This window comes from Chanos chanos, chromosome 6 (genome assembly GCF_902362185.1).
Source record: "Chanos chanos chromosome 6, fChaCha1.1, whole genome shotgun sequence".
Lineage (NCBI taxonomy): Eukaryota > Metazoa > Chordata > Actinopteri > Gonorynchiformes > Chanidae > Chanos > Chanos chanos.
In genome coordinates this window covers 33,269,991-33,293,346 of record NC_044500.1, presented here as the reverse complement: position 1 = coordinate 33,293,346, position 23,356 = coordinate 33,269,991, and the positions used below count along the sequence as shown (strand labels likewise).

Below are 23,356 nucleotides of genomic sequence, written 5' to 3'. Positions count from 1 at the left end.
TATACACACAAACTCATTCTCTCTCTCTCTCTCTCTCTCTCTCTCTCTCTCTTTCTCTCTCTCTCTCTCTCGCTCTTTCTTGCACACACACACACACACACACAAACACACAGACACACACTTACACTCACAGAGGGATGTAAACCATCTGTACCTGTGGCTACATGGACAGCCAGATTAGGGTCAGTGATTAGTCCAGATGTTAAGGCTTGAAGGCTTGTCAGTCATGTAGTGACACGCAAAAAAGGGAGTAAACGTCTTCAGAACAAACTCTGAGACATATAGTATATCTTGTACAGTCTTATCTAGTTGTGAAAAAAACAACTAAACCATCTCGTGATGTCATGTGTCTTATCTGAATGTACTGAAACCTCTGTTTGTAAGCAGTTGCTTTGAGAACCTGTGTGGTATCCTGTTGTGTAAACCATGTTGTCGTACTGCATGCTTCTCTCCTTGTGTTTTGTATTAAAGATCTTAATTTAAAAAGCAGTCATTGCTATGTTGCTTCATCAGTCTGTTTTGAATCTACATAAAAGGCAAAAATTCCTGGTAATGATGACAAAATGCAGAATACTTCTCGGTTGGAAGACTGGTCAAATGAAGAAGTTTCAGTGAACAGTATCTTTTGAAACCACCAGTGGCATTCAGTGGTTTTATCTTTGACCCATCTTAGGGGTGATTTTTAATTATAATGGATAGAATTGGGATTGGCTAAAAGGCTCCTCAGGGTGTTAGTCAGAAAACGGGAATTTCCCATTTTGGGATTAGAAATAGAATTATTAGCCAAGCATGTGCCAACCAAGCATCGACCTAATCTCTCCTTGAATGAATATGCTTTCTAAATAAGTACGTGAGAATGTCATAAACTCTTGCATCCATCATAATATGTTTTATGTATTTTGTTAACATTGATGGAAAGAGTGATGAGGATTTTTGGGAAAATTTGAGGTGGGAACTCAAATATGATTACAGACAACTATGAGAACTTCATTCCTGTGTAATTGAAAGAGGTCAAAAATAAGTTAGGGTGTGACACTTGCAGAATAGACGCTGCAATTTCAGCTATCTCTATTCATAAAGATACCATCCTTTGTCAGAGTGATGAGTTACCCTTGGCAGAATAATAAGTTATAACTTTATTATACCAGAACCCTACTCAGCAGATGGTGGTGTTATTTGCTGTGAATTATATTCCAGTTCCCTAAACAGAATTATTGGCCTAGTACCCAAAAGTTCGTCTGATTATCTGTCACAGTTTGTGAGTGCCTCTCACAGACTTGTTGTTATAGGCTTTGTGACAAAAGTAATAAAGAGAAGTTGTAGTATATTGGATATTAAACCTGTGAGAGTCAGTTTTATGCGCCATCCCAGTTAATGGCCTATAGCAGTACACTGTTACTTGGTTAAGTCAGGATGCACACTGCTGAGTATGGTATTGATTTGGTCATATCATCCCAAGACAACACCTGACTCGTACGTAAGACCTTGAAGTGGTGCTGAAGCTTCTGTCACACAGTGGCATTTACTCTGTTTTAACTATTTAATAAATAGTTTAAAAGTTACGTTAGATAGAATGTTTGGTGTCAAAAAGTTCCAAGAACCTAAAAGTGAAAGGAGTTTACTCTGAAACTGTGCATCCAATGAATGAACTTTTATAGAGGACTGGTGATTCCACCATGGTATTGCATCTTTGAATGAATGAACTTCATCAGTGTGCATCCACATTGGTTAATCATTTAACCATGTGTGAGTGCTTGACCAGTAGGTTCCTAGTTACACATTTCAGTAATCCTTCCATCCAGAACGTCCACCAAAACAACTGGTTGCTAGGGAGAAACAAAATTTTATTTTGTAAGGAGATCTTATGATGTATAATGTTTGCAGCAGCTCGTAGTTCTGCATAATGTAAGAAAATATGGACTCATAATGTGATTTAAAAAAATACTGAATGGATACTGTAATATGTTCCTGTGAATAATGTAATAAATTAAAACTCTATACATTATAACCTTAGCAGCCACTTTTTGATGAATAATCAAAAAGTCAGAGAGTAAGCATGTTTCTTTTAAAATACACAATGAACTTAGCAAAAATAGAAGACACTTCTCATATTTTTCCAAATTCAGTCACCTTACAATTATTTACATACAATATTATCTGATTTCAGTCTTTTATCACTGCCAACAAATAACCAGGTTACTTGGGGCAGCCATCAGAAGGCAATATTTCTCTATCTCTGTCAATACTTCTTGTCTCTGTATAGGTCCAGAACCTTTTGTCCTTCCGCAGCACAATGAAAACTACATTGGATCTCTTATTTTCAGGAAGGAGACTCTGCATCTTCCATGATCTGAGGTACTAAAAACTCAGACATTCCCACATTTCTCCTGATCTGAGGTACTTCAGACTTCCCACATCTCCAATGATCCGAGGTGCTTCTTCTTTCTTTTTTTTTTTTTGTCAAGGGACTGACCATTTGGATACTCTGTTGGGTCTTTGGTGTATTCCAGGACTGGGGCAGTGATGGAATGTCAGAACAGCAGATAAATACTGGAGATCTTGCAGCTAAAACTCAGGCTCAGATCAGTGTTCTGTGAGTAGGGTGTGGAGGGGTGTACATCCCCCCTAATTTCCTAGCATCTTCTTGGCCAGAGAGTAAAACTGAGGTTTTGTTAGTCTGTCTTTCCACACTTTGAGTAGACTGACACAGTAGACACGTGAGGTCTTCCCTCCGTCTGGATGCACGACCTTATAGGTTATCTCTCTCAACATGTCAAATGTTCCTTTCCACTTGGCATGAAAACAGACAATGTGACTAACAGCCAAATCTTCAACCCTGGGCTGAGCTCCCACTGCTTGGCATATTGAACGTACCACATAGAACATTCAAGAGGACATATGTCTCCACTGAATGCTCCCTGGCTGCACTGAAATTTGAGACAATCTACAATCTGCATCTACTTTATTAGATTATGTTTTAAGTGAAAATCTGGGAAATAAAGATTTTTGCTTTCAGTATTTACCAAAACCCGCTGTGTTCCTGGAACTAGGATCCATAACCTGTTTATCAAGAGGTGCGTGCTACAGTGGGTTGTATGGTGCACGAATGTGATAGTAACTGGCAGTTGGAGGAAATGGTGCATTATCAGGTTGCCTGTTCATGCTTAATGCAATAATTAGGATTTTCTTTACATGGATTTCATGGTAACACTTTATTTTACAGTCCACTAATTACCAGGTATTAACTAGGAAAAGATATGGTAATGAAATACAGTTACTAGGATAGGAAGTACTAAATAATTTCCTGGTAAGTACATAGAGACCTACTAGGCAACTAGATGACAACAGCTGTAACCCTAAACTTAACCATCAAGTTTCCTAATGGTCTTCAAAGAACTTCCTAGATAATAACTTGGTACTTACTATACATTTCCAATTGGCACTTTCCGAATAACTATATTTTGTTGCCAACTGGCTTCCTAGTAGGTTTCTATGTACTTACCAGGAAATTACTTAGTATTTCCTATTCAGTTGTTTTTTTTGGGGGGGGGGGGGCACTTTCCTAATAACTGTATTTTTAATCACCATTTCATTTCCTAGATAATACCTGGTAATTAACAGACTGTAACATAAAGCGTTACCAATTTTTTATATGTGTCATTAACATGCTAACACTACTTCATTACAAATAGTTTGTAGTGGTGCTATGCTATAACCAAGGTGAAATAAGACAGGATATATGTTGTGTGCTAAAGTGCTTCAGAGACTTAAAAAGATAACCCAACTTACTGTTACTCTAATACACACAGCGTAACATTTACTGAATATTTAAGAAATTCTGTAATTTACACATAAATTTTGGTTGTTCCCAGTGCTCTTTCATGACAAGTCATTAAGGATTACTGTTGATTTTAGGTCACAAGTGGTAAGTTACTATTTATTTTGAAAAGGTAATAAAGGCTGTTCTTATATGGCTCATTTTGAATGTTGGGTGTGTTCTTTGTTCTGCCACAAAGCAAAGAGCAGATGGAATATGGTCATCTCTATGTTCTTATTTGTTTGTCTGTGAACAAGTTCCTACCAAAGTAACTGCACAGGTTTGAAGAAAGATCACAGATTCATATAGTCCTTGACTCTCTAGTTATTAAATGCATTAAATTTCGAGAGAGCTAAGTCAAAGCTCTAGTTCTCAGCAAGGAAACTTAAAGTAAAACATTACTGGTTTACTCTTCAGATGTATAATACTTACCCTCACAGAGCAAGAATCATGAGTGGACCCAGAATTCAGGTGACTGATATTTTGCACATCATTTGAAAAGCTAATAGCTGCTAGTTGAACCATGAAATATGATGTCTGATGCACATTAAAAATATTAACAGCAATATCTGTTTGTTATTACAATATTATTACATTCTGAACAAACTGTCAGAACATAAGAACATCATGTGTAGAGCATTTTTACTACATGATCAGCAGATTATTCATGCTATGAGTTTTCATGGCAATATTTTAATCTGATACATATATTAATAATATTGTTTTGTTTTCGTAACTGTAATATTACTTAGATCAAATTTTAGTATTCTTTAATATGATTTGTGTTAGTCATGACCTGCTCACCCTATGGCCATTTTTTGCATTACTACTACTACTACTATTATTATTATTAGTATTATTATTATTATTATCATCATCATCATCATCATCATCACCATCACCATCATTATTTCTTTTAATTAAAGTGTATAGCGAAGGATAAAGAGTAAAATGACCTGTCTTTAAATATGGGGAATCTTAAGCACAAAAAGTAAAAGGATAAATTCATTGTCTGTCATTCTTTTATTGTAAATGCATATAAAGATGTAATTATGTGGTTATTACACAGTATCTCTGAAACAATTATAGAACAACCAGAGTAATGTTATTAATATTTTCCACATTTTTATTGTTCAACAGTTTTATTGAAGACTTGCTCCAAAATCTTCTATTTTTTGGCGGAATCTGGTTTTGTGGCTCTGAGTGATCTTCCTTTCATTTTATGAATAAAGGTGTTCAAACAATGCAGCAGAAACCAGGGTCATGGCTCTGCCAAAATCCTGTTAGGCATGACTTTGGTGCAAAGAGTCAAACTATTATTCCTATATTACAAAGTTGAGGAAAGATACTTTAGGTTTGCTCATAGATGAGATCTCTCTCCTTCTCTCTGCCATATTAAATTAAAGCCAAAGCAAATCCCAGAACAAAGCCCAGCATGGGGTTGAGACTGGGCTTAAAGCAGCACTGGACTGCTAATCATTACAAGCCCAGTCCTGTGCTTCCGACCCTGTGGCCCAGAATAAAAGACTCATTAATTTGAAACTAACAGGATCTTCAGCTCCTCAGGCTGCACACTACAGATTTCTACAGGGAAAAGAGTGTCTGTTGATACCCAATCAAAGAAAGCGACTTGGGTATTTCCATTCAAATATAATATTAAAGAGTGAAAATTCGACTACCATGGTGACAGAAGACATAAATATGCAATCTATAAGTGTAATGAAATGAGGGGAATTGCTGCGGCTCTCCTCCTGTTCAAGGCAAATTAATTAGGACTGTGTCACTCAAGCAGGTAAGACAACTGTGGCGACAGTGAACAGGCTCCATGTGTGGTTTTGGCACCATGTGTGGTTTTGGCCCCATGTGTGGTTTTGGCCTTCTCTAATTGCTGAGGTGAGTGGACCTCAAGGTAAAGCATCTCAGAACTGACCAGTTCATGAATGTAGGGAAAAGGCTATTGAAATCTCTCAAGAGTAAAATTGTGTCCTTACCTAAAATACAGAACCATGCATAGATAAGACTTCTAATATTTGAGTGCAAATCTTTAGTTTATGCATTTGGTATGTGACCCGTCTCAATTAAATATCCACCAAGGGCTTTGTGGGCAGGATGTGAAGAAAGACTCTGGACAGTATGAACCAGTTGATTGATGTGTCCAATTAAGCTGGGGACAAAGCTTTGTTAAGGGCACCCCTGAGCTTCATTCAAATGGCGCCCCTTTTCACTGAATCTCAGCATTCAACCTACTCCATGGTGCCACTGACTCCTCATTGTCTGCCAAGGGGGCCTGCTGTCAGACCCTTTTGTTATGACAGTTGGGGAGCTTTTACAGAGACTAAATAAGATAACTCAGCTGTTCATTTGAGGGCCTAACCCCTGAACCTCAGTCTTCACCCCAACCTAGACTGTATAGGGCTTGCTAAATCTCTAGACCTGGACATCATCCTTCTGCCAGGGGTGAGAGTTTCTCTTTAGCCTTCTTTCTGGTCAGCAAACTGATTCACGCAAAAGGTTAACAAAAGATTACTGTGAGATCTTTTTCAGCATTCAAGAAATCCTAATTCTATCCTAATCCTAAAACAGAAGTGAGCCAAACATTATTCATATTGCATCACTGACAAAATTAATCTTTGAGAAAATTCACTCATATATTTATGTTAAAATCATGAAAAACAACATTTGATTTTTTTTTTATTTGTTAATGATTTATGGAGTCCATTTACAATTAAAATAAAATTTAAAATTACAAATAACTTTTAAATCAACAACAGGCCATAATACCAACACTGAGAGAGAGAGCGAGAGAGAGAGTGTGAGAGAGTGTTTCTGTGTATGTGTGTGTTTGTGTGTGTATGTGTGTGTGTGTGTGTGTGTGTGTGTGTCTGCTAAGAGGGGGACTGTGACTTCTCTGCTATGGTTAGGGCACTGAGAGGTCAGTGCTGTTGGTGAGAGGTTTGGTAGTGGTCATTGAGCTTGGTTACTGAGTAACTGATCTCTCTCAGCAGGACAGAGAGACCAGGAGGGGATTAGCCAACACTGAGACTGGGAAAGTCCTGCTACCAGAAGAGATTCAGTTACCTAAAGCTCTGTTTTCATCCACAAACTGTGTCGCTCTCTCTGTAGGTAAACAGCATTTTGCTACAAGTTAATTCAGTTATTTATGTGAAGTAGGGGAATAGTACTGCCAGATTATTCAGATGTATTTGGACAATGGTATTTATTACTCTGGGCAACATTCCAGTGTAATACCACGATCAGACTCATACAGGCACAATTGAAATATTTTTAAACTGACAAACCTGTCATTGCAAATATTTCTGTTACAGGGTGAAGTTAAGGAGAACAAGCTGCTGATTTTGCCTTTCAGTCATTTATATTACTCGATTTTTTTTTAAAGTTTGGTTTTCATCTGAACAATTAAGTTATTATATCTGTGAAAGAAAAGCCATTTTACTTGCACTGCAAAGTGATCAGCACAACTATATTTTAAATAGTGCTGAATGAATGGGCCGGTTTCAGGCTGTATTGATTTTGCCTTTATTTTAGAGGAAATGGTCTGAAGTAAATATTAGCTGTAGTGTCAGTGTGGGTCAGGGTCAGGGATACTACTGTTTACACAGATTCTATCCTCACACATCCATAACCTGTGTAGTCTGCAAACCATTAAAATCAGTTCACAATCCTCTTAAATCTGGCACAGGATACGATATTGCATAAAAACAAAACTAAACACAGATGAACGAGAGCTGTGTATCATGATATAAATGAAAATAATTCAGAGACCTATTATGAGCGCGCTAGTGAAGTGAAAGGAAAAAAAAATCCGAGACATACAAAGAGTTTACCAAACTTGGATAAGAGTTACATGGACACACTGACCTACAGACCTACATTCCCTCTGTGAAACTTGGGTTGTATATACACATTTAAATTGGTATAGTTTTTGGATTGTTTTGTTGTACATCTAAGGTGGCCTCCTGGTGCCTTTGCATATAGCTGAAACTCTTCTTTTTAAGTGGAAAGTCCATCCATCAAAGTTTGGGGCAGGTTGGTGGTGCGGGGGAATCACATCATAGTGGAAACTTGAACTGAGTTTATAAATTTATAATAAAGCTCATGTCTATACTATGGATGCAGTGGTTAGTGATGGTACCTATTCGCATGCTATCTTCAGAGGGAATCCCATACTCATGAGCAGCCCTGTAAATATTTGTGCAGAATTGACAGAGAATGAGTCTTTATATTTGGAAGTAGCGGGTGAGAGAGAGAACAAACTTAACCTGATATGATCCCAGATAACAGAGACAGGGCACACTTTCACTTAGGTTCACCAGTGTCATGTCTGTGTGGATTCTGAGAAAAGAAATAAAAAAAGGTTTTAAAAAAGGCATATACATATAGTCCAAATACATATTAGGATATTTAAAACCTATGTATTTCAATGGCAGGTACACAGAAGTTTATGAAGGCACACATTGCTACATGTACTTAGATGTATTATATGTGGTTAGCTATTGGTGACCACTCTGTAAATGTGTACCTACAAAAAGTGGATCTGTTTCTGTATGCTGAGCGCAGAAGGTGGGGATATGCAAAGAGGAAAAGAAAAAGAAATTATAAAACGTAATAATTAAAGGTCATAATTAAGAAGTCTTTTGGACACTATCCAAATAGTGTCCAAAGAAACATTTCCCTTGTGCTGAGTGAGACAAAATGAAGAAATACACAAACAAACACAATATTTTCAACAGTTTGTCTAAAATACACCAAAAGCACTTTGAAGCAAGTTGGGAACACATAAAGGAAATTTGTCTAGTATTACTCTTTCTCCTTCTCAGTAGCTGTCCCCTTAGTAGCAGGTGCAAGACCTAATGGATGTGAGAGAACTGGCTACAATGTAGTCATAACTCATGGCCAGGAGAACGCAAATGGGGAAATGTTTATGGTGCCTGATGCCCAGTGTAAATGTTAAAGGGGTCCTGTGGACTACCATTAACATGCCACTGAGATGCCGTTGCCTTGGTGATGACTGGGCAAGCTGAGGCTATATAAAATCTGTCTGGCTTGGAATGTCATTGTGACCAGATATATGTACCAGCCCTAGTTGCCATGGAGGGTGCAACAGTTAAGAAAACTTTTTCCATGACTAAGGTTTTTTCTATCACTCTCTGTCTCTCTCTCTCTCTCTCTCTCTCTCTCTCACTCTCTCTCTCACCCTCTCTCTCAAGGTCCATTCATGCTGGTTTTTATTTATCACAGACAGTGATGACCAGTCCGTCTGTTCAATGACCCCTACATCCTCACGGTCTAGTTTTCACTGACATCAGCAGTGACATTTAATTTCTGGTCTAGACAAAGCACAGAAGAATGCTTAATCTAGGTCATTTGTAGCCACTACGAAATATCATAAGATTGTTTCAGATGGACCACAGATGACACCAGTTGTTCATCCATCACTCCCAGGTCTGTTTATGTGACTCTATAAAGCTACAGAGTGCACATCAGCCTTGCAGCTTTCGGCTGTCCTTCTCTGTTAAGCTCCAGGGCCATCTAGAATGGACACTCAGTGTTTATGTGTAGTTTCTTTTGGGTGAGAGGAAAAAATATAATCACACAGAAATGAATGTTTAACAAATGGTGTCAAATTGAAGTAAAGAACGTGAGCAAGACAGTAACGTGAGAAAGAGAATTTAAGGTGGCAGTTAGGGAAGAGAAAATTCATGCAATAATTAACATACATAAATTAAAGTAGCCTCCTGCAGTCTTAACTAGGGGTATTTTGAGGCTGTGGACACACTGTAGGTATGCTGTGGTTAAAGAAAAAAATATGCAATGTTAGAGTTATGTCTAGGTTGCTAGGCAACACAATACATAGCAGTCATGTAGAGTGGTTGTTTTGCAGTGCCTGAACACATTCTGTGTAAAGCCTACCCCAGATGTCTAGTGACCCTGTCCTGCAATAATGAGGTCTTTGACGAGTGGCGCACGCCTCTGGTAATTTCACTTAAATGCACAGTGGGGAGTCACAAGTCAGCACCACTTACAACGTGTTTACTCAATCACACATGTTAGCTCTGACACATGCACATACGCTTACTTCTGAATGCTTGCACATAGATTCATGACTGTAAGTAGACTCACGGTTATATAAATACATTTTCAGATATGGTATAATAACACACATATGGGAATCTGCACTGACAAAAAGATGAGAACATGTTGGCTACATCAGACTCCTTCTGGTTCACAATATAGTTACATTTGAAGTTGATCAGGAGGGAACTGATTTAATGAAACATTGTTTGTCGAGGCCTGAGAGATGGCTCTTGAGTGATGGTCCTGAAGACCATTGTCCCTGAGTTTGTCAAGTGAGGACTTTCACACACAGCGCTGAGATTGACACTTTGAGCATGTACAAGCCTGTTACCTTGGAAGCACGAAAGAATCGTTTGAGTAAAGTGAGGGATGAAGGCACAGATGACAAACAAGGACCCTGAGACTGTTAAGAGAAAAACACAGGGCAAGAGCCACAGCCACCAAAGAAGGCAGCTCATCAAACCACCCTCAACCCATACAACATTTCCCATTTAGTCTGGCTGGAACAGACAAACTGTCTCTATTGTTAGTGGTTACAAGAGTGATGCCTTGGTTTAATGGTCAAGTGAGAAACTGTAAGCATTGAGATAGAAAAAAAGACCCCTGGGTCATGTTGGCTGTCCACTGTCCAAGCCTCAGCGCCTTGGCTCCATAGAGTCGAGTTCCCCCTGCCCGGACATCATCCACGGCGTCTGCGGGGATAACGGATCGCACCTCTTTTGTGAGTGTGGGATTGCACAGCAGCCAAAGCCCAGTAAATCAACATCACGGAGCGCTGAAAAAGAGTGCAGAGGCAGCACTGACACAGAGGGATAACTGGTGAAATTTCGCTGCATAGCACACGCCTCCGTGAAAACACTGTCCAAAAATGCTTTTAATATTACTTAAATATGCATATCGAAAATCATTGTGACCACTTTTACTTAAACAGTTATGCACCACTTTGCAGTTTGGCTGCTGGCAGTAGCAATTTTTGCCTATGCATTTATAAATTGGTAGAAAAATAAATTCTCAGACACAGAAACTTTTGTTGATGCTGAAAGAGATGCTCATGGTGAAGATGCTAACAATGGTGATGATGAATTGTCCAAAAATAGTAATATATGGGGCATCTTAAACAATTATACAAAGGATTACTAAAAAGAAAAAAGGATATCAACCAATAAAACAGCAAAATAATAATAAACATCTTGATGATGATGATGATGGTGGTGGTGGTCATTACTAGCATCGTCGTCGATTATCGTCATCGTCGTCATTCTGCTACAGCTTAATTTTTCATCTCTGTGTTCATAATGAGATCAAATCCAGTTCAATCCTTGCTTTTCTGGCACCTGCCATACTTGACCCAGACTTTTTCAACATTACTCACTTTCTCCCTCTGTTGGTAACTGAATTACTATTCTACCGACCTATCAGTGTATCAGATTGTAACACCGTACAAAAAAACTGCTTTTCCCATAATTGCCAAAGGATCAATTAAATTGTAAAATATGCCGAGGCGATTCATCCGGGAACTTCCTTGACTGCACTTATTCTCAAAACACCCAGGCTCTGTCGTCTCCCAGCTGCACTGCCGAGATGAACTAGATTGCAATATTACAAATGTGCGTCTCTTCAGCTGGTAAAGACCACATTGACGAAGTTCGTATGGAAGAAACAATTATGCTTACTTTAGACAAGATAGCTTTTTTTTCTACTCCCTGTATACGCTTTAAACAATTTCATCAATTTGGTGGGTGAGCCCTATTTCTTACAGTGCTTCTCAGATATGTTATTACATCATTTGCAATGATTTGATGGAAATTCACTGAGGGACAATTTTAAGTTTTAGTTTTCCGAAAAAAATATGTAATAATAATAACAATAATATCAATTTAAAATAATAGATACTAATAAATAATAAAACATGTAACATAATAGGGGCTTATTTCGTCTACCTCTGTTAGCTTTATAGCCTACCGAGCAGTCTTTAAATAGAATCTTAAACTAGAAAGTACTTGCGTTTGGGGGCACTGAGGCCAAGAAAAAACCGTGCCAAAAAGTATACGCGGTTACTCTTCGACCACGGTGAATAGATGCCGTATTTAATTCCCTCAGGAGAACTCTAAAAAACCGCTTGGCAGAGAAAAAAACATAACGCGCTCTCGCATGCACTAAACCCGCCTTTATCTCCATATTCACACATCAAAACCTCCCCCAAATTTCGCGCCGCCCCTCCGAAATCCTCCAGGAGTAACTAAATTCGACATTCAGTTTAACGTCGTGCTCAGAAAGGCTTCTAGCAGGGTTATCAAACGAGGGAGACGTTAACGTTAAACAAACTGATTAACTACAAACGTAGTATATGTGAAGGAGCGCAACACTGTTAAACCAAAAGTTGTGAGGTATTTGAATGGAAAACATCGTTAGATTGTAGAGCATACTTGCCTGGAAGTATTAATGTGAAAACAAGACCTAACAATAAATTAAACGAGAGGCTTGAAATATAGACCACGTTTGCCAGTCACTAGTTTTAATGTTTATTGCTCAGTTTCATCCTTATGTAGCACATGAAGAGACGGACGAGCAACACACACAAGACCTGTGGCTTTCCCGGGTGGATGCCTGATGATGGATTAATTGCTTCTAAAGGGATCAACTAATCCGCGCTGTCCCTTCACTGAAACCACCCCTCATATTTACAAGAGAGAACATTACATACAAACACACCAACTGTGGATTGTAACCTTGGACATTTTTTGTACTTTCTCAAGATGACATCGGAGTACTTGTTAAGGTCACTGCTGATGTTAATTCTGGCGCTCTTCTCTGCGAACGCAAGCAACTGGCTGTAAGTGAGCTTCAGTTTTAACTGATGCTACCCCATCTCTTTTTAAGTTATTTAGCTTCGTCTTAGTGTTATTTTTTGTATGACTGTCACTTGATTGCTTCAAAACTTACTGCCTCTCATTTATTACCGCAGAATAGGTTACCGCTAATCTGTCACATGTATCAGTTTCTTTCAAAAGTTTTAAACAGGTGCCTCTTGGCGACCACTTGTTGAACATTTGCCGGTTGTATAGCTCTCGTTTAAATGAGACAGCTCACATTACTTTCAATTTATTCGGTAGCAAAAATAAAAAGCACCTATTTGGTAACTCAGTACATTGACCTAGCTTCTGTTCACCAGTGGTTGGTTCACATAAGTAAACCAGAATTTTTGGAGTGTATGTACCTGTGGACGAGCTAACATTACTCTACTCTGAAAGCTCTGCACATCTGTGAACTTGCGGGCATTCGTGTCCTCTCCAAGTACTTGGCGCAGGCAGTGTGGGAACCTGCCTACAACAACTCCGCTTCTTTATGAACAAAATAAACCAGTTCATGTTTTAGAATACGTTTGCACATTTCCTGTAAAACAGATGAAATCTGTTCAATCTAAACCGTCGGATTATGCTACCGTGTTAAGTATTTTCTCAGAGGGCCAATTCTAAATGTGTAGGCCATTCGAGTGATACTGGTAGATTGTCAATATTGTTTTCAAGGGGGTGTCGTGATACAACAAGACAGCGATTATTTATTTATTTTAGGCCTATGCCCTTACTTGGAATCAGATGTGCGTTTGAAATATAGTCTCCCTTGCAAATAGAATATGCAGCAGAATCAGAGGTCGCTCAAAATGTATATTTAATGATATAGCTTCGCTTTCGATGGCGGCTGACTGTTTTTGACTATCTACAGGCGTGGTGACAGGAACAGTCTTGGACATGTGGAGGCACGTTTCACACTTTCACAGAACCTCGCTGCTTGTCTGCAAAATACGATTATTCTGACAGCGTAATCTGAACGGCAGCTCGCGCACTATTCCGCCCCCATCCAAGGACAGGTATTAGCAGGTAGCTCATGTGAAAGGTCCTCTGTCTGTGTCAGACCGAACAGAAAAGTGTGTAGACTATGTCCAATATTTTAAAAGGCCATCTAAGAGAAATACAAGAGGCTATTCTAAAACATGTAGACTAAGTATGAATGTATGAATCAAACTACTGAACAACTGTAGTAGTTTAATTCAGAAAATCCTCAATATCAATAATAAAAAAATGTTTCCGATTCGTGCATAGACTTTATTTATAATCTAGGCAAGTGTTTTCGTTGCAGGAAATTTTTCATGTTCCACTTGAATATCTGATTGATTTACATGCACGTTTCCTGATGAACCTGTTTGTATTAAGTTTTGTCCGCCACTATATTGATAAATAAATAATAAGCAAATGTGTTGTTGGAATGGTTTAAATCACAGACTTTTTCTGCCAACCATACTGAAATCTGGCATTTTCATCACGAAATCATCACCGAACGCCTTAGCAAAGAGGAAGAAGCGATGCGCGCACGAGCTGCTTTGTCAAATGGAATTAGAGACAAAATAATGTTATTCCGTCATAATATGTGTGTATGTTCTGTTCTGCTCGTAGACCTTCATAATGATAATCGCATTTCATAATGTCGTTTAATTGTGTGTCTGAAGCACAGTTTATTTATATCACCGATGTCAAATAATCTACCTTAATCGATCACATGGGTCTGTCTCCTACAGCAGGGTAATGTCCCGCTCAACATTAGTCCCTTAACTATTCATACACACGGAATTATACCCTTTTTGTAATTTTTTTTTGTTTGGGATATTTTATTTGTGTTTTTATTTAGATTAAATTAAGAAATGAATGGATTTACAGCTATTGCCGCTCACACAGCTTGTATCATATCACCATAGGTACTTAGTGAAGGTATCAAGAAACAGTGCGTTACCTATCCCTTGTCATTATGTAACTACTTGTTTTTGTCACTTTAACAAAGCGCAACAGCAATTATCTTTGCTATCTCAACAGTAACAGGGTTTTTGATATTTTAGTGTACAGATTATTGATGTGCAAGAGTTGGTGGCAAATCAAATCGCACAGCATGTACGATGAAATCCTTCTTGTAATTTAGGTGTAGTTAAGTTTCAGTGGTTGATTATGATGGGGGTTTTATTTGCAGTTTTTAATTTAACTTGATCTATTTTAGATGTAGCGTATTCAAACTGTATGGCGTATCGTTGGGGAAAATAAAAGAGTTGTTTATTTATCCAAACGATTCGTACTCACGGTCTTTTTTAAGGCCACAGACCGAGAACTGGAGTGCAGCCTGCTTTACACAAGTCTTTACCACTCTTCTAACTCAACGACTATTATCAGTCGCTTTGTGGTGTTGCCAAAACCTTTTCATTTTGAGATTTGGGCGGTATTGTTCATGCGTTTGTCCATCATCACCTCCACTTCATACTCATCGCTGTGACCAAGTACTTTCTGCTGCACCTGCACGCCTCTCATAACCTCACTGAGCAGCTGGTTTCTGCGTGCGCGTGGGGATATGTTTTAAATCGTTTGGCAGTTATCAGTAAAGAATGTTGCTGTAACGGGTTTACCGCGAAGACAAGCGACGAAAGAAACACATTGAGGGGGAAATGAAAAGTGGAAAAAAAATCAAAGTGGACACATATTGTTCACCCCCAAATATCTGAGGATTTTTTTTGTTGGTTGAATTAATTTACTCTAAATGATTATAGTATGTTACTGACATTTTTAATACACAAGTCTATGGTTTCACAGAATTAATGGTAGCCTAGTGCGTTCTATTCTTTGATGAAATCTTACAAGGTGCAGAATGTTTTGAAATAGAACTGTGGGTCTGAGGTGCTTATAATTTCCAAGAATTTTATAAAGACTTCTATCAGGTATCATATTACTGGTGTAAATCCCCACCAAAGTTATGCATTACTCTCTAAATATAAACACTAAGAAACATTTTACATTAGGCTATGATGGGGACACAAGGCAATTGTAAATCCGATCAATTGTGGATGATAAAGTATTCATATGCTTGTGTAGACAGTTCCTATGACATGTTCAGATGCCAAGATCCAGACACAACACTGTCATATAGGTTACATGTCTTAAATCAGTTAGATATATTGAATCAATTCATTTTTATACATTTAAGTGTTCACTTGAGAGACCTGAAACAGCAAAAAAAAAGAAAGAAAGAAAGAAAGAAAGAAAGAAAGGGAAAAAAAAGAGAAAAAGAAAAGAATTTGTTGTTACATTTATGAATATCTAATTTAAAAATACTAAATGAGAATTGTTTCCTTCAATAGTCTTTTGCCGATATATATTGAACTGTTGATTTTTACTTGTGACATAAAAGACATAAGTGCAATTTTGACAATGAAATTTTAACTCTACTTTGAATTTGTCTCTTAAAGACAGAGGCTTTCGCCCTCACCACCAAATCTAATGTTGTCTTAGAGAGAATGACAACATATCACGTTCTGAGTGTGCTGGAAAGAGAGATGGTTTAGCCATCTGTAATGCGTAGTCAATAAATAGTAGGCAGCTGATGAGCAATGCGAGAAGATAGAAGGTCCTAATGTGAAATGCGCCTGGCGCCTAGCACTGTTAACACAAATAACACTGGTGACAACAGCTCAATGAAGTTGTAAAAGCTGTGTTGTCACATAGCCTCGGTCTTTCAGCAGCCTATTCTGGACCCCCATGGCGGCCGCTAATGTGTTTCTTTCTAATTTGGTCAAGTAAGGATTTTTATCCTCTGAATCAGGCAACTGCAAAAGACAAACTTGTTAAAGATAGAGGGTTAATGAGCCAGCCAGGGAGAAACATACACACACCATCAGAGGGAGAGAGAGAGAGAGAGAGAGAGAGAGAGAGAGAGAATGTATTGTTGTTCTCTGTACCCTACCGAAACTGATTTGCCTTCAAGAGATCTTCAAATCATGACACCTACCATTCCTCCAATAACCTAACATCTCTTTTGTTTCTTTAAGCTCTTTCAGTGGAGTAGTCATCCACACTAGTGAGACCACCAGATTAAAACACCAGAGGGAGACTAATTTTATAGTCTTTTATTACTGCTTTTCCACTCTTCACGTTATTTTTATGTGCTGCCTGGTGGCTTCTAAGCGCCTGGCTTTGCTCGAGTTAATTTCCCCTAAAAATAAAACAGCTGCCAGCGCTCCAAATAAACCCTATAGAGACCCCATCCCGCCAGTATAAGTAATTGTGTTAATTGTCCCCCTTGTGTTCACTCTCTTGCACGAGGCCTCTGTTTTTTCTGCCATCTCCCAATCCCTCTTTACCACTTAGATGTAATAGGAGACAAGGAAAGTAAAAACAGTGGAGAAAGATTGATGTATCTCAGCTATTAAGAAGTTTTTAATGGTTTACAATTTCCTTTTTTTTTCCTCCACAGTAAGACATCTACACAGCTACAGCAATCGTAGGTCTGAATAATCTTTGTCGAAACTGCGTAAGTGGTCATCAAAGCAAAACAAGGCCAAATTTTGGCTGATTTGAAGTTATTTTGAGTTTATTTTCCCTTGTGTAGTTTGTCTAAGGAGATGTAAATTGAGGAGTTCCCATTTCACCTCAACACTCCACTCATCTTCAGTGTTCTTTGCAACTAAAGGTCTGTCTACATTAGGAATAGCGGGGATTCGGTGTTGTGCAACCTTTGTTTTTCTTTGTTTTTCTTTGCCTCATAGAGAATGCAAATACTGCTGCTGTTTTTTAAAGTCCAGAATTTAGGACAATATTCTTTTATTTTGAATTTTGATCCTTTCTTTTGATTATATAATAAAGAATAACCAATACAATCACATGTGAACTTAGATGTATCGCATGTCAGTGCTTATCAGCACAGAGAAAGTGTGACATTTATCAAAATATTTATTTATTTATTTATTTATTTTATGGCAGTCAGATATTTAGATGTCAGATGTTGTTTCACTGAGTGATTTAACATCATCATTTGTTTTCAGTTTTCAGTGGAAGGGTGTCTCTTAAGAGCAAAATGGATGTCTCAAATATAGCTTATTTTTATGCGAGGAGAAATAAAGATAACACTGCCCTCTAGAGTTTAAGAGAGCTCTTTGTCATGGTCAACAACTGAATAGATTCAGCCCATGATATTGTTACATTTAGTGATGTGTACCATGTCAGTGTTGTGTTTACATGAGACCTCCATAAGGCAATAGATTATCCACTTGCCATACTGCTGTTCCCTCTGACAGAATAAAAAAATCATCTCTCAGAGTCTGGGTGGATCACGGTGGCTTTGAATATGTCAGATTAATACCACTGATTCACAGCCGGTAGACTGAGTCCAAGAAGGACAATATTAGCTTTACAATTCAGAAATTTATGCATGTGCGCTAAAGCCAAAGATACCTGAACTGGTGAAGGAGAAAGCAAAGGGTACGGCTCCTTCCACATCGTTGAGATAAATGCAAGACTGCTTGTGAAAGTTCATGTTTAATCTTCTCACACTAATGGAGTCAGCCGTGATGTCAGTGTTTTGATTTTGTCTATAAAGAAAACGATGAGATTAGCTGAGATGCGGAGGTGTAAAATGAATCCTTTAAATTCCCTTGAAAGTCTTCCATTCAGCCCTAAAAGGACTTTAACCAAACATGTCTTTCAATACGCAGACATGAGGCCACGGTGGCGCAGAGCTGACAAATATGTAAATATCAAATATTGTCACAAACACAGACATCATGGTGCTTACTCTCAGCAAGCACAAACCTATTTATTTGCAATAAGCAGCTCCTACAAGTCTGCTATTTACCTTTATCTATTTACTCCCAGTATTTTCCCAAGACGGGAAATGTAAACAGTGCTAGTTTGACGATTAAATAAAGGTAGTGATTCAATTAAAATTTGTTAAAACAGTACAAAATGTTACTCTTTAATTCTCATCTGTGGCTCCAATGTGAATATGCGGGGGACTTTTTTTTTTCCGACCCATGGTTCGTTGACTCTGTGATAGAACCGAGAGGTGTGTAGATTGACACGGGGAACGAGTGTTATGAGTGTCCATCTGTTGCTCTCTCTCTTTCTCTCTCTCTCTCTATCTCTCTCTCTCTCTATCTCTCTCTCCCTATCACCATGGCTTGTATTGTGCCGCTGCCCCTGTCTGCTTGCGTGCTAGGTGCTGCTGGTCTAAGCCATGTGGAGCCGCTGGTGCTTGGAGACCAGGCCTGTGTAATTTTACACAAACATGGTGTAGAGGCAACAGGCACCATGCCCCAGGTGGAATGGTCCAAGAAAACCTCCCAGAAAGGTCGGAGTAGACAGCTTCTGCACTCTGTGGGCGTCTGAATCCCACAGTCTCCTCTTGTTATTTTGCTAACCCTAGTTTTAAAGGTGGAGGAACGCGCTACTGGGAGAGAGTGAGAGGAAGAGAAAGAGAGAGAGAGACTGAAAACAAGATTACCCACACTCCCTCAAGGTCTAGACCAATTTTTCCCACACTAACTGTTTTAGAAAACAAAACAACATTCTCCTCTATGTAGTTTATCTTTTATACTGTTTTGTTTTTCTTCTTTCTTTTCTTTCTTTTTTTTTTATCTCTTGGTACCATATCAGCACCTGGTTTTGTTAATTCGGAGGAAAAAGTGCAGAGTGACCTCATAGACCATTTTGAGTTCATCCCTCACTGCTGGAGACTCAGACTTTGTGTCTATTACATTTTCTGAGAAATGAAGTTCGTCACTTTATTTTTCTTCTATTGTTTTAATTTTCCATCTTTGGAATTGGGTCTCAAATAATAAATATTTATCAAGGTTGTGTAACATTGCCTTTGGATTTCATTGATGATACACTCAATTCAGTGTCTTGTAACACACTCCTGTATATCTAGAAATGTTGCAAATTTGTAAAAAAGAGAAAAAAAAGAAAATCTGGGGCAGCTTGTACACCACAGTACCTTTGCAGGCCCATATACAAAAACATCTTAGAAATAAGTTGCTTTATGTATCCTTACAAAATGATGTAATATATTATTCACGGAACATTTATCGTGTTATGAAGGATAAGAAACAAAACACTTGAGTGCGTCCTATGAATGATGTCATCGTCCTGCTTTTGAGATGGGAGGATGTGGATGAGTGGAACGAGGATGATGTTATCGAGGTCGTTGAGTGGTGAGATGACCATCCCAGGGACAAGGCGGTGTGTGTGTGCGCACGATATCTGCTTCAGAGCTGGCCCACAAAATAAAGCCTTGTCAACAGCAGTGAGGAGTGGGATAGGGCACTGACAAACTCATAGGTTTTGATGTGCTGTTTTTAACTCAGGAGAGCTCTCCCATGGTACACATGCGTTAAGGTGGATAATGCTGACACGGAAATGGTGCAGCGTAGTCTAACTTTAGATATTATTTGCTGTTCATATGTTTGTTTAAGTTGGTGTATATGCTGATGTATGTAAAATAGAGTGTGTTTTGAAAAATTATTGAGAAAAAAAACCCAGTAACATTTATATTGCTGAAGTGACTATACTTGCCAGGGTTTTCCTCATTCAGAAGTTCAGCTTTCAGAGGGGATTCTCGCAAAAAATCTGACAACACTAACATCCGGTCAAACTCATTATGTTACTATGTCTATGTTCAATATATTATTTTTGTAATTAATATGCTAATTTTACTGTTTTCTTATGTATTTCTTTGAACTAAAATATTCCTCTTTTATTTTAATGTACTTTTTTTTCTTGCAAATAATGTTTAGTGCAATAGAAAGGAGACAACGTGTACATGATCTTCCAATTTGATTCGTGGAATGAGGCTGGCTCTCAACAAAAGTTTTCATTAGAAAACTATTTATGTTATTTTTGTGCAGTTTTGAAGCAAACTAAATCAAAATCAAATGCTTTCAAAAAATATCCTGTTAGGAGGGATACTAAACTGTTAGCCATTTTGCATCGAATCTGAAAATATTAGCAAACTCTCCCTTGTGAGACAAAGCAGTGGTGGTCCTCCACCAACCAACACACACACACACACACACACACACCCCTTCAGTTCCCACAAATCCCCCCCAAACCATTACATGCCACAGAAACTAGACAGTAGGGGAATAGCAATAGACATTGCCCAGGCACCTACCACCCACATTTGTGACCTCCCTCAAAAACAGTGCCTGCATGCAATCCTCTAATGCAGCAGTCCAGCCATTAATCCACTGTGCCTTTTATCTTTACCAAGCTTAAAGGAGGATGAAAAGTCCTAAAACTCTGTTTTCAGACTGCCAACGGCTCTTCTTTAAGCCCATTAACACTCTTAGAACAATCTGGTCTCTGCCAGAGACTTGCATGTGTGTTTCTGATGGGCTCCTGAAATGGCCTATTTTTATAAGGTGCCGTAAAGAGAGTATGGAACTGAAAGGGCCTGAGCCATCTCTCACTCTGCCCTGTCAGAGTAGCTGTCTGACCCCTCTGCCCTAGAAGTGAGGGGTGGAAGATAATCTCAATCCCCTCTCCTCAACATCTCCGACCTCGCATGGCCACTAGAACCTTCCAAGAACATCGCGGGAATGCCTGGCTGTTTATATTTATGCAGTTTGTGATTTCTTGCATGTTAAGCAAACAGACTGCTTAAGAAGGGTTACTGAACTCTAAGACAGACTGTTGATGGGAAATGTGCTTTAGTTGATTAATTATTTCATACACTTGGTTGATCTTTAGTGACCACAAAGTGTTTGTCTTTCTCTCTCCTCCTATTTTGGCAGTTTGTGTCTTTGTCTTACTTGAATGAATTTGTATTGCTGGAATTTTCCTTTCTTGGTACAGCATTATCGCTAGGGTGCTGTGTCTCCAATATAACTATTGAGCAGATTGAAACAAAACTTCAAATCCTATGTACCTATGTAAACATTTAAGCCCCCCCCCCCCCCCCACCAAAACCTGGTCTTGCTCTACGTTGTCTTTGTCAATTTTTTCTTCTCTCAGGCATTACTACTAGCCGTATCATGAAACTCACTTTAAAAGGGATTATCATACTGCTAATTCAGTGTCAGGACATATTTTGCTCTGGTCACCGGGGGTTCTAACTCTTAGTTAGCTCATGTGCATAAATACGGTTTTATGTGCATAGTTCTGACAGATGAATTTGTATCTTTGAGAGGATTGTGAATACGAGTGCGTATGTGACCTCAGTGACAGTAACTGTCTGTGTTTTTTCAGGTATCTGGCAAAGCTGTCATCTTTGGGCAGTATCTCAGATGAGGAGACGTGTGAGAAGCTGCGAGGTCTGATCCAGAGACAGGTGCAGATCTGTAAGAGGAACGTGGAGGTGATGGATGCTGTTCGCCGCGGTGCTCAGCTTGCCATTGACGAGTGCCAGTTTCAGTTCCGCAACCGCCGATGGAACTGTTCCACGCTGGAGACGGTACCGGTCTTTGGCAAAGTAGTTACACAGGGTAAGATACTGCCGCTTGCCTTGATGTCTGGGCTGGAGGTCACTGCCATTAAGGAGCTTTCTTATCTAATATTGTTTTTTTTTTTTTCTTTCTTTAATGACAGGCACAAGAGAAGCAGCCTTTGTGTATGCCATCTCTGCTGCCAGTGTAGCCTTTGCTGTGACCAGGGCCTGCAGTAGTGGGGAACTGGAAAAGTGTGGCTGCGATCGGAATGTGCATGGGGTTAGCCCAGAGGGTAGGACAGCGTTGTAAATACTACAGTAACAGCCTAGTGGTAGATGCTGGAAAATCACTTTAGTGCCCTTGTTTGTTCTCAGTGGCAACATAGCAACATAAGGAAACTGCAAGCTAAGTGCACTTATTCCTATCTTTCAAACCGCTCTCTCATTCACATGACTTTTTTCTTTTTTTTTTCTTTATAGGATTCCAGTGGTCAGGCTGTTCTGACAATATAGCATATGGAGTGGCGTTTTCCCAGTCCTTTGTGGATGTCCGAGAGAGAAGCAAAGGACAGTCCTCCAGCAGGGCCCTGATGAACCTCCATAACAATGAAGCAGGAAGAAAGGTAAGAAAGTCTCCTCTGTATGCAGAACAATCCACATTTAGACTGGATGTCACAAAAGCCCACACCTGCCTGAATATAGTGATCAAACTTTCTAAGATCTTTTTTCCCTCGCCCTCAGGCCATCCTAAACCACATGCGAGTAGAGTGTAAATGCCACGGGGTATCGGGTTCCTGTGAGGTGAAGACCTGTTGGAAGGCCATGCCACCCTTCCGCAAAGTGGGCAACGTCATCAAGGAGAAATTTGACGGCGCCACAGAGGTAGAGCAGCGCAAAGTGGGCACGACCAAAGTGCTTGTTCCAAGAAACTCGCAGTTCAAGCCACACACGGATGAGGACCTGGTTTACCTGGACCCCAGCCCAGACTTCTGCGACTACGACCCCAGGACACCGGGGATGCTGGGAACAGCAGGCCGCTACTGCAACAAGACGTCGAAAGCCATCGACGGCTGCGAGCTGATGTGCTGCGGCCGAGGCTTCCACACGGAGGAGGTGGAGGTGGTGGACCGCTGCAGCTGCAAGTTTCACTGGTGCTGCTACGTCAAGTGCAAACAGTGCCGCAAGATGGTAGAGATGCACACGTGTCGGTGA

At 39.3% G+C, this 23,356-nt stretch overlaps 1 protein-coding gene across 1 annotated transcript; it reads left to right on the top strand.

Moving 5' to 3' along the window:
* Positions 1 to 12,669: 12,669 nt before the first annotated feature.
* Positions 12,670 to 23,356, top strand: wnt4 (wingless-type MMTV integration site family, member 4). Its single transcript, XM_030776390.1, has 5 exons — positions 12,670 to 12,746; positions 21,967 to 22,202; positions 22,306 to 22,437; positions 22,625 to 22,767; positions 22,886 to 23,356. Exons 1-5 carry the CDS (start codon positions 12,670 to 12,672, stop codon positions 23,354 to 23,356), a joined length of 1,059 nt encoding a protein of 352 aa, XP_030632250.1.

Excerpts from the sequence above, each read along its gene's own strand:
- wnt4 (XM_030776390.1), top strand. The coding sequence starts at position 12,670 with ATGACATCGGAGTACTTGTTAAGGTCACTGCTGATGTTAATTCTGGCG. Across the intron at positions 22,203-22,305 it reads TGGCAAAGTAGTTACACAGG|GCACAAGAGAAGCAGCCTTT; the intron begins GTAAGATACTGC and ends CTTTAATGACAG. Across the intron at positions 22,768-22,885 it reads ACAATGAAGCAGGAAGAAAG|GCCATCCTAAACCACATGCG; the intron begins GTAAGAAAGTCT and ends CCTCGCCCTCAG.